The sequence below is a fragment of the Priapulus caudatus genome, unplaced genomic scaffold (genome assembly GCF_000485595.1).
Source record: "Priapulus caudatus unplaced genomic scaffold, Priapulus_caudatus-5.0.1 Scaffold267, whole genome shotgun sequence".
Lineage (NCBI taxonomy): Eukaryota > Metazoa > Priapulida > Priapulimorpha > Priapulimorphida > Priapulidae > Priapulus > Priapulus caudatus.
In genome coordinates, this window is record NW_014577328.1 from 261,702 (window position 1) to 272,761 (window position 11,060).

An 11,060-nucleotide genomic window follows, 5' to 3' on the forward strand; every position below is an offset into this window, starting at 1 on the left:
CATTGCAGTGGGGTGCAAATTAAGGCTCTAAGGAACACAGTGATCTATTCTTGCTTGCACACAAACACATGTTCCTTACATTGCAGTGGGGTGCCAAGGCTCTAAAGAACATGCTCATCGTTCCGCCGGGCTCCGGCATCGTTCACCAGGTCAACCTCGAGTACCTGGCGCGCGTCGTCTTCAACGTCGACGGCCTCCTCTATCCGGACAGCCTCGTCGGAACCGACTCACACACTACCATGATCAACGGCCTGGGCGTGGTCGGATGGGGTATGTAGCGTGGGTAACACACTACCATGATCAACGGCCTGGGCGTAGCAAGGCGACTTGTGAGTGCGTCGTGTGTATTTGCTGGTTTATCCTCATTTGCAGCTCTTGTTATGCGTACTGATTACAAATCGATAAAAAAACATCGTAAGTTAAGATATGAATGGTATATATATGCATTTCTATATATCTTCCATCTTGCGTGAAAGAAATCGTTCGAGGAGGCTGGGAGTGCAATGTGTGTCATTTAATTGAGCAGGTGTTGGAGGCATAGAGGCAGAGGCTGTGATGCTTGGGCAATCCATCTCCATGGTTGTGCCCAAAGTTGTAGGCTACAAGCTGGTTGGCAAGCTAGGTCGCCTGACAACCTCAACTGATGCTGTGCTCACAATTACCAAGGTGAGTGAGTCTCAAGTGCAAGTGTGCTTAAGGCTCAAATTTCATCGTGATGATCTCCTTTTTGTCGTAGTACAGCAATAGTGCAAGTTTTGGGAGGATAATATCCATGGTAGTAAACGAATGTCATTGGTCTACCTAGTTTGCTACAGTGTCTTTCCCATAGGTTCCATGTAGTGGGTGTATTCCTTTTTGTCCCCCATAAAATTATTAAAAAGTAGTTGGATTAATAACCAATCTTTACCCTACCTTTTATGTTTACCCTGGTAGGCAACACTAGCCTTGCCCTAACAAATTTCAAATGTTTCGCAATCTTTTATGTAGCACATATCAGTTGTAGTGCATAGGCATACATCGTTGTAGCTTGCGTAGACGTAGTAGCTAAACCGACACGGTACCATACCACGGCTGTTTTCTAGCATCTGCGTTCGATCGGCGTCATGGGGAAATTCGTTCTTTTATGTAGAAATTGTCAGTTGTAGTGCATTGTCAATACTTTTGCTCAGCTTACGTAGACGTAGTAGCTAACCACACCACGGCTGTCTTCCAGCATCTGCGTTCGATCGGCGTCGTGGGGAAATTCGTCGAGTTCTTCGGGCCGGGCGTGGTGCAGCTCTCCATCGCCGACCGCGCGACCATCTCCAACATGTGTCCTGAGTACGGCGCCACCGTAGCTTTCTTCCCTGTCGACGAGGAGAGCATTGTCTACCTGCAGCAGACAGGTGAGCTGGTGGCTTCCCCAGCGTGCTAACGAAGGCTGGTTAGGGTATATACAGGAACGAGTTAGTGACTCCCTAGCGCTCTAGACAATTTTCGTCACACGTTGTAGCGATCGGTGATAGCTAATGAAGGCTGGTAATTGTACGGGAGCGACTTGGGTATCTAACATTAAGTCCTAAAGCTAGCGACAACCTAGCTTTTCCTCACACGTCGTAGCGATCGGCGACGTTTGTCAGATTATCCTCTAGCATGTCTGCTGTACCAAAGAGTGACTGTTGCCAATGGTCGCGATCGTTGAAGGCTGGTTATGATAATATCCACCAGCTAGTGAAGGCTGGTTAGGGTATATACAGGAACGAGTTAGTCCCTAGCGATCGGCAACGTCTGTCGGATCGTCTGACAGTGAGATCGACGTTGTTTTATTTCAAGGTCGTGACGACGCCAAGCTGTTATTTATTGAGGCGTATCTGAGAGCCAACCGTCTATTCAGGAACTACAACAACCCTGAAGAAGATCCCACCTTCTCTGAGGTAACTCACACAGCCTCTGTCTGGGAACCTTTTGTGTCAGATCATGCTGACCGGTATTTATGATGATACATTATTGATACATGAACCTCTCTTCAGTACTGTCATGCGTGTTTTTTTGTTTAGTAAAGCTGGATGATCATAAGTCGTAAGTTTGTTATTCTTGAATGACATCACGGCCTCATATGGTTGGTTACCAGTGGTAACGTTTAATGAGAAATTAGTGGTTTACCACAAACGGCTTTTTCACTTTTTTCTGTGCTGTAATGCTCGATACTCGTGAATAATAATGAGCTTGGTAATCATGAATGGCATTGCATTGACATTTGCAGGTTGTAGAGTTGGATCTGAGCACGGTGGCTCCATGCTGTAGTGGGCCTAAGCGACCGCACGATCGCGTACTAGTGTCTGACATGAAGCAGGATTTCCAGGCCTGTCTGCCCGCGAAGGTATGCTTTCTAACGAACAGAGCTGTGATTGCCCAATTAAACCAACAATTGGCCGTTAAAGCTGGAGTTAATTTGACTGTATTTAGGGGTTTTACAATGATATTCATATTGTACAGTACTTTAGTACGTTAGTTTTTGTAACCCATGTGTGCACAGTGTTACATGTTAAAGGATATTTTGTTTATAGCAATAGGGGCCGCAGAGTCGGGCAAGCTCACCCAGTTTGTACATCCACGTATTTTTCCATTTCATTGCGTCACTTCATTACTAAGCATTATTTTCGGAGTGTCCACTTGCAATGTTGATTGACTATAACACCTTGTCAATTGGCGTATTCCGTAATGAATCGCGACTAAGTCTAACGGCGATTCCGTCGCGCACGGCGGTTTTTTCGCACGCAGGTCAGTTTCAAGGGCTTCGGCATTGCGGAGGAGCAGCTCGCTCGGACGGTGCCGTTTGTCATCGACCAGCAGGAGTACACGCTGAAGCACGGCTCCGTCGTGATCGCCGCCATCACCAGCTGCACGAACACGAGCAACCCCAGCGTGATGCTAGGTGCAGGTGAGTGACACGGAGAGAGAGAGAGAGAGCACGACTAACATCGTTGACAGCATCGTACGTAACCTGTACGAGAGATGTATGAGGCTTAGACTGTCTCTACGGGATGCATATCCTCTCTACTACTCAATGTAGCTTCAATGAGCACAAACACTAGCAACATCAGCGTGATACTGGGTGCAGGTCAGCGACACGTAGAGTAGTCAAGCCTGTACGTAAGATATGTGAAGTGGAGGCTTGAACTGTCTCACCGGGATGCGTAATCCATTCTACTACCCAATGTAGCTTCAATGAGCTTATATTATCACTCTCACTCTCACTAGTATATTTGAGGTTTAAGGTAAACGATGAACAACGGGGTTACCCTGTCTCTATGACTCAGTCGAGCGAAGTGCCAATAGTGTCTTTTATAGATCGTCGTTCATTCTATAGAGGTTGTTTTAGTGTATAACTACTACTATAGCAGCTATAGATGCTTTTGAAAGTAAACTTTATTGCCTTATCCTAATTTTAATCATTACATATGTTTATTAAAGGTCTACTGGCTAAGAAAGCGATTGAGCGGGGTCTTTCCGTGCCACCTTACATCAAAACTAGTCTTTCTCCTGGCAGTGGAGTAGTCACTTGTTACTTACAGGTATTTACATTTTTTTTAATGTAATACAATATTTGTTGTAAGACACAATGAGGTAAAGTCGTACGTCAAGAAAATGTTAGTGTAGCATATGCGATGTGCCGAGTAGCTTGTTGCGAGTAGCTCCTGTTTTAAAGTGAAGCTGTTGTGTTGTGCATGACAGTCTAGCAATGTAATACAATACCTGGAGAAGTTGGGATTCGACGTTGTTGGCTATGGTTGCATGACCTGCATCGGAAACAGCGGCCCCTTACCGGACCCTGTCGCCGAGGCCATCGAAAAGGTAGGGCTTACATAGACTAGACTCACAGTTGCTAACCGTTGCTATGATATACATATAAGCTGTGTAAATATATATATATATATATATATTGCACAATACTTCTAAATCATTGCCGTGTAGTTGTTAATTGTGTATACAATTGTGTAATAGTCATCGTCGGGTATTTGTGCAGTTGTAAAGGTAAAAATGTGGCAGAGCGACCGACGCCTGTGTGACATCTTCGACTCTATACTGCAACCTATACCTTGTTTACAGGGCGACCTGGTGGCATGTGGAGTCCTCTCTGGCAATCGTAACTTTGAGGGTCGCATCCATCCACAGACGAGGGCCAACTATCTGGCGTCGCCGCTGCTGGTGATCGCGTACGCTCTCACTGGCACCGTCTGCATTGACTTTGAGAAGGAGCCCCTCGGTGAGGTGTAGTTGTGTTAGTGGAAGGATCGTGCAAGCGCACATAGACACACACGTCATAGATATACACTACACATAGGTAGAAGGGCAGGCAAATGGACGCAGATTCATATATTATGTACCCAAATTCACGCGTGCAGCACAACTTTACACACAGATAAGAAATGCAGGGAAAGTTACACAGATGCATACATAATGTACACAAATACACAAATACGGAACTGTATATCTAGGTAGAATTGTAAGCACGGGCGCAAATGCTTACTCATCGTGTGCCGAATACAGGAAAACAACACATGCAAAAAACACAAGACGACGTGTTAAAACACATGTAAAGTAATTAGTTTTTTAATAGCTGATGCTTCCTGTTGACTATTTGACTCGGTTCGTATTCGTTATCTAATTGCCTCGATAATTAGCTCGGATTTCTAAGCCTGTGTTCTTGTCGTGCCTGCAGGTGTGGACCAGGACGGTAAGGAAGTGTTCCTGTGGGACATCTGGCCGACCAGGCAGGAGATCCAGGTCGTGGAGCGCGAGGCAGTCGTGCCGGCCATGTTCAAGGACGTCTACGCAAAGATAACCGTACGTAATCCACCGATGAAGATGTTTGCGGGTGATCTGTTATCGGCACCATTCCGTGCGACTCGTTGCAGGACAAGATTTCTGTATCTGTCTGTGAGAACCTTCACGGAGAAATTACGCAATTTTATTTTATTATTAGTATTCCCGTTGCACCTGTTTTCTTCTTCAGGAGGTGATGCCCTTACACCTCAGTTTATTCAGTGCTGTTATTCCTGCAGACGTGACGTGCCGTGTGAGAGACTGTTCGAGTCACGCGATGTGGTGGTGGTCGTGGTTTCACTTTCACTTGTTTTCGTTTGCAGGAGGGCAACACGCGCTGGAACTCTCTGGACGCACCAGAAGCTGAGCTCTACCCGTGGGACCCTAAGTCCACTTACATCAAATCTCCCCCATTCTTCGAGACGATGGTAAGTCTGTGGGCTAGCTGAGAGTGCTATATTGTCTGGTAACGATAATTACATCATAGTTGCATTGCATTCATCTTATCATATCAACATATTGTCATGTTATCTTTCCACATTGAAATATTGTTATGTCTCATTTTGTCATATTTTCACGTTATTACGTAGTCTCGTTGGAATTGTTCTATGATCCTGACACATTGTCACATTCACATATTGTCATAGTGATGATATTTTCACATTATTACGTAGTCTTGTTGGAATTGTTCTATGATGCTGACACCTTGTAACATATTGTCCCATCGTCACGTTGACGTATTGTCCCATCGTCACGTTGACGTATTGTCCCATCGTTGCGTTGACAGACGAAGGAGCTGCCGACGATGGAGGGCATCAGTGATGCGTACGTTCTGCTGAATCTTGGAGACTCAGTCACGACCGACCACATCAGTCCTGCTGGAAGCATCGCGCGTAACAGCCCCGCCGCTCGCTACCTCGCAGCGAGGGGGTAAGTCTGATGGTGTTTGGCACGGGTGCGTAGAGCACCGTGGGTGTTTCTCATCAGAAACATAAATACTTGTTGCTATCAAGTCTAACATATAAGTCTAAAATGTCACAACTTTTGCATGACACCTTTATTTCAGAATGATGAGGTCATCTAACTCTTTTTTTTGGGGGGGTGGGGGTTCTGTCAACAAGCCCTAGCTTGGTCTCCATGTTTCCTTGCTAGAGAAGGGAGTAGTGCATTGTACAAGCACCAGAAAACGTGGAAATTTGTGTTTAAAAATGCTGTTTTCTGTGTGTGTAACCATTTTTGCCACCTGTAAAAAGTAAATAATAATTTTACTATAAATTAATATTATTAATATTACATATTAATTAAAAATCGTTATAATAATAAATAATTTTAGGCTAATTAGGTGCCTCTCCAACTTGTGGAGCTGTGGTTGTATAAAATTTCCAATTAAACCGAAGAAAACACTTACAAAAGCACTAACAAATTTTAGCTCAAGCCCCTGATCCTCTCTGCTCTGTTCTCATTCGGCAGCTTGACGCCGAGGGAGTTTAACTCGTACGGCTCTCGGCGTGGCAACGATGCCGTCATGGCTCGCGGCACCTTCGCCAACATCCGCCTCGTTAACAAGTTCATGAGCAAGGCCGGACCACGCACGATCCATGTTCCCAGCGGAGACGAGGTACGGCTGTGTGTAGTCAGCATCTGTTGTCTTTAATTTTTTAACCCTTAAAAGCCTGAACGTAGACAAAGCCTGAATGAAAAATATGCCGCTTGGTGGAAAACTATCTAATCGTTCAAAAAATAGGAAAAACAGGTTTTTTTAAGTTTGAGGGAGGTGGGCCAAATTGGGGTTGGTACTTCATTCTTGGAACATGGGACCTACACAACTGTGTTGTATTGGTTTCGTAAACAGGATTGTTTCCCAGCAAGACTACTCGGGCACAATGTTACGCGGGTGAGGTTTTTTTGGCTGTAACTTCTTCAGAGGTGTTTTTACCCCTCTAGTAGGCTTATAGTATAGAATAGAAACATCAGGAGTAGATAAGTTTATCATTTTTGCACTGTTCTTTACCCAGATGGATATCTATGACGCAGCAGAGCGCTACCTGCGTGACGGCAAGAAGGTGATCATTCTCGCTGGCAAGGAATATGGCGCGGGTTCGTCGCGGGACTGGGCAGCCAAGGGACCCTTCCTGCTGGTACGTGAACACCTGTTTACTCCCGGGTGATCGTGGTGTAAGGAACAGACGGGTGTAAGAGCTATATAATAGGCTGGTTGCTGTGTGACAGGGTTGGATGGTTGTGGTGTAGGTAACGTGTAACTTTTTCTCGTAGACCGTCGACAGAAACATCGTAAAACTACGAGAATTAAAAAAATCCTAGAAAATTTTCATCGTTCACTTTACGAAACAAAATTCTGTCAATGGTCTACGAGAGAAAAAGTTAATGCTAAGGCTAATGTTAAGACTATTTTGTTTCTGACAACAGGACCCAGGTTGGTAGTGGTATAGAGAACAGACAGCTACATGCGCGCTTGCTGTGTTAACTTTTAATGTTAATATTAACTTCTCGTAGACCGTTAACAGAAACGACAAAAATTCCAGCAAATTTCCATCGTTCGCTTTACGAAACGAAATTCTTGCTGTTGTCGTGTTGGCAGGGAGTGAAGGCGGTCATTGCCGAGAGCTACGAACGCATCCACCGCAGCAACCTGGTCGGCATGGGCATCGTGCCGCTGCAGTATCGCGACGGCGATACTGCCGACACACTCGCGCTGACGGGCAAGGAAACCTACACCATCGACATTCCCGACGACCTCCGCCCCGGACAGCTACTCAACGTCAAGGTTCGTCGGAAAAATGTTTCGCGGCGTCGGTGCCCTCGTACCGTCAGGGGTTAATAATGAGGAATGACTTATTAACCCCTCGTACCATGAAACCACGCTGATAGAAACGTTGGAACTCGCTGCCGTCTTGGCCATTTTTGATCTGTTTCGTCTTGGATGTGTTGTGTTGCACTATGTGTGCACTAGGGTGATTGGGATGTAGAACCAGCACAGATGAACTCTTGAGCTTACGTGGTGCCGAAATCTCAGCTGCTGCTTCATTCATGCTTCTGGGGTGACGACCCTACTGCTGCTTTATCTTGCTCGACTGTTACTGATTGCTTGACCCGGGTTCAAAATTGATATTTTCTACATTTTTACTCAATTCGCCTGCGGAGACATTGGAGAAATTTATTATGGATTTTCCATATTATTATACACCCAGATTTTATTTGCTTGCTAAAGTGGAGTAGATAAACATGCAGTTGGGCAAACATATTACGTACTGCCTAGCTTGAGTGCATGCGTTGTACTATCAGGTCAGTGTGGCTGATAAATACAGAGGTTAATGTAATCACACATGTTTCCCTAATCTAGCATTTGTCGGGCTTTTCAACACCGAGAGAGGAAAGCGTGATGCTCGCCTGTCTGATTGCACTTGTGTCTGTTTTCTATCTATCGTTTAGTATTTCTCTCGAGTGCAGCACACCTTATCCGTTGCGGTGCTTATGCCAATCGTCTTCACATCCTGTGATTCTTTTTCGTTTTTGTTTTTTCTTCTTATCGTGAATGTAATTGCTAGTTGATATTTGGCTAAATTCTCTCAAATTGGTGCCTAGTGTCAGAGTACTAAATACAGCACTTCCATTTCATTTGCTATATGTTTTAGCCCACCCCTGTTTTCACATTAGCTGACATTTTTGATCATCTGGCCACCTGTAGGTCCCATTTAGGTCCGATAATCGAGACTCAACTGTGTCTTGAAATTCTTTCATGTGTTAGTAGTTAGTACGTAAGTCTCTAACCTTCATGCCAGCAAAAAGTACCTTATGTATAAGTATGATAAAATTATCATTTATTCTGTGTGATAAAATGAAATCCAATGACATTATTCCCTAACTGTGTAGAGTGTAGCATTAAGTAACACGTGTGCATTTTATCTTTCAGCTTTCGGACGGACGTAGCTTCGAGGCTGTCAGCCGCTTCGACACGGACGTGGAACTCGCTTACTTCCGCAACGGTGGAATACTCAACTACATGATACGCCACATGCTGTAGATGCATCGCCATCAGTGGCCGGTCGCAGACGAGATGCAGATGTCGTGTTACCCGTTCTGTCTGCAACTGACCTGTCACCTCCACGTTACCTAGGTGCAAGCACGCGACCTTGGTCCGTACCTGCAACCGTGGTGCATGCCCATGGCCTCGATGTGTAGCGATGAGTGTGGGTGGTGCGACATCTCTACTCGTCTGCGACTGGCAGACGAAGCTGGGCTGGTGGGCAGGCGCTTGCTTGCATGTCGCGACGATCTTAATCTAATGAATGTTTACTCGGTGTCCTAATCGCAGGTAGAGCCGTAGCAGTGTATGATATATAGTGTGGCGCTTCTAATGTTGAGCGCGTGCGTAGGCGTGTGTCCCCATTGCTCGCTGCTTCCGTACTTACATCGTCGCAACATGTAACTTTGCCATGTGTGTAGTTGTTACGTAGATGACAGCACATATATGCATGTGGCTGCCCCCTGATGTTGCATTTAGAGATGTTTTGAAAGACGTGTAACGTTTTTGGTGTAAGCTTCGTGAATGACCTCCGTTTATTACATCCTGCCGAGATCGTGGCTGTGTTCGAACATCGTAGGGTCGCATTTTATTTTAATGTCGGCGAAGTTTGAAACATAACGTGTTTTGTGTGAATAGCAAGCTTCCGCAGCTTTCAATAGCGAATTTTAGTGTGCCACAGCTTTCCCACAGTAGGGCGCTTATATCCGATTTTATGTCATGAATCTAAGCAGAATTAATCTTTTTTTATCAGTCCAAAACTATCTGTTCAGACATGCAATCAATTTCTCCCAGCGTCGTAAAAAACGTGTTTTTTGCTGAGTATTGCATTTTCCCTGCTTGGCCGTTTGGGCTATATCTATAATTTGGGTTTTCCACTGACACCCTTAATTCTACCCGTGCCAGCCATGTTAGCGGCAGCAGCGGCGGCGGCAGCAGCAGCGTGGCTGCTCTATCTGCACTCTGACATCGCACTGCTGTCCGGAGGTCGTTCGTTTGCTCGCCTCATGGTTAGATGGCGCCACCTCCCAAGCTGCGGTGATGGGCAGACGACTCGCCGGCCTCGAGGGATCTGACCCCTCGACCGGCGTCGGTTGAGATACGTCTGTCCGGGTGTCTCGGTAGAAGGTTTCCGCACGCATTATGAGGTGTAATCAGCGGAGGACGGAGCAACGGTTGCTTGGGCGGCGGCGCATGCATCCTGTAGGTACGCGCGTGCACGCGACTCGCACGTGCGCGCAACTTAGAATGTGTGGTCTAGAGTTTAAACTTGGTAGTCGACTCTGTCTCGTCGCTAATCTGTATATTGTGCTCCCGATAGGACTCGTCTGTGGTTTGATTTGTGGGGTGCGTGCGTGCGTGGTGTGAAGTCTCTTTCTCCCTGAGAGGAGAGCCAGTATGCACGAAAATAATTCTTCTCTAAAGCTCACAAGCGGGCGTTGCTGTCAACTGTTTTGGCGAGGTGTATGTATTCTGCTCGTTCATCAAAATCTCGTGGGTTATGTATGACATGCGATCCCACGAAGGTGGCAGTGCCAGGGTGTGGTGCGTGAACCAGGGTGACGGACCTAACCTATTAGGATAGGATTCGAGGGCAAACGTTTTCGCAGTTCGCTGGTGTGTAGCAATGGTGTTGCCGGAGCTTGTGAATATGTGGTGCAAGACTATGGGCTGAGGGTTTAACTGATAAGACGCCTCTCAGATAGATATTTAATCGTGTACTAGGTAAGTGTGCGAATTGTAGCTGATCACCATTATAATTGCTATTATATATGGTCTAGGTCAGGCTGATATTGTTGACGGTAATGTTGGTGATGTTTTTGCTGTTATTGTTGTTGTTGTTGTTTAGACAACAGGTAAATGATTAAAAATTAGGTAAAATAGAGTAAATTAATGAGAATAAATAAATCATGAGGCAAATTAAGTCAGCTTGTGTGTTTGTTTTTAGTAATTGAGAAATGATACAATTGCGGCTGTTTTCACGACAACGGTGGCATAGTTATGTCGACCAACAAAACCAATGTTGCTCGAGACAAGTCGAAGCTTCTATTAATTTTCTAGGAATGCCTTTTGTGTTGTGCAAATTCGGAAGTAAATAATACTAGGGGAGTATGACTATCAGCAGTGGCGTAGCCAGCAATTGGAAACAGGGGGGGCCAAGGCGAGGGAGAGAAGCGACCGAGGGGGTAGGGTGTGGGAGGGGTATCCCCCC

At 45.7% G+C, this 11,060-nt stretch overlaps 1 protein-coding gene across 2 annotated transcripts in view; it reads left to right on the forward strand.

Moving 5' to 3' along the window:
• The window catches only part of LOC106808307 (cytoplasmic aconitate hydratase-like), a 33,333-nt gene extending 22,557 nt beyond the window's left edge, over nucleotides 1–10,776 (forward strand). For both annotated transcript variants that reach the window (XM_014810964.1, XM_014810965.1), the window contains 16 exons: nucleotides 87–270; nucleotides 527–666; nucleotides 1,214–1,385; nucleotides 1,813–1,913; nucleotides 2,243–2,359; nucleotides 2,761–2,920; nucleotides 3,454–3,554; nucleotides 3,715–3,834; nucleotides 4,090–4,246; nucleotides 4,703–4,827; nucleotides 5,130–5,234; nucleotides 5,594–5,736; nucleotides 6,277–6,424; nucleotides 6,822–6,944; nucleotides 7,406–7,591; nucleotides 8,738–10,776. In XM_014810964.1, the coding sequence (XP_014666450.1) occupies nucleotides 87–270; nucleotides 527–666; nucleotides 1,214–1,385; nucleotides 1,813–1,913; nucleotides 2,243–2,359; nucleotides 2,761–2,920; nucleotides 3,454–3,554; nucleotides 3,715–3,834; nucleotides 4,090–4,246; nucleotides 4,703–4,827; nucleotides 5,130–5,234; nucleotides 5,594–5,736; nucleotides 6,277–6,424; nucleotides 6,822–6,944; nucleotides 7,406–7,591; nucleotides 8,738–8,848 (2,193 nt within the window). In that variant the 3' untranslated portion in view covers nucleotides 8,849–10,776. The remainder of the gene's footprint in view (nucleotides 1–86; nucleotides 271–526; nucleotides 667–1,213; nucleotides 1,386–1,812; nucleotides 1,914–2,242; nucleotides 2,360–2,760; nucleotides 2,921–3,453; nucleotides 3,555–3,714; nucleotides 3,835–4,089; nucleotides 4,247–4,702; nucleotides 4,828–5,129; nucleotides 5,235–5,593; nucleotides 5,737–6,276; nucleotides 6,425–6,821; nucleotides 6,945–7,405; nucleotides 7,592–8,737) is intronic.
• Nucleotides 10,777–11,060: the final 284 nt, after the last annotated feature.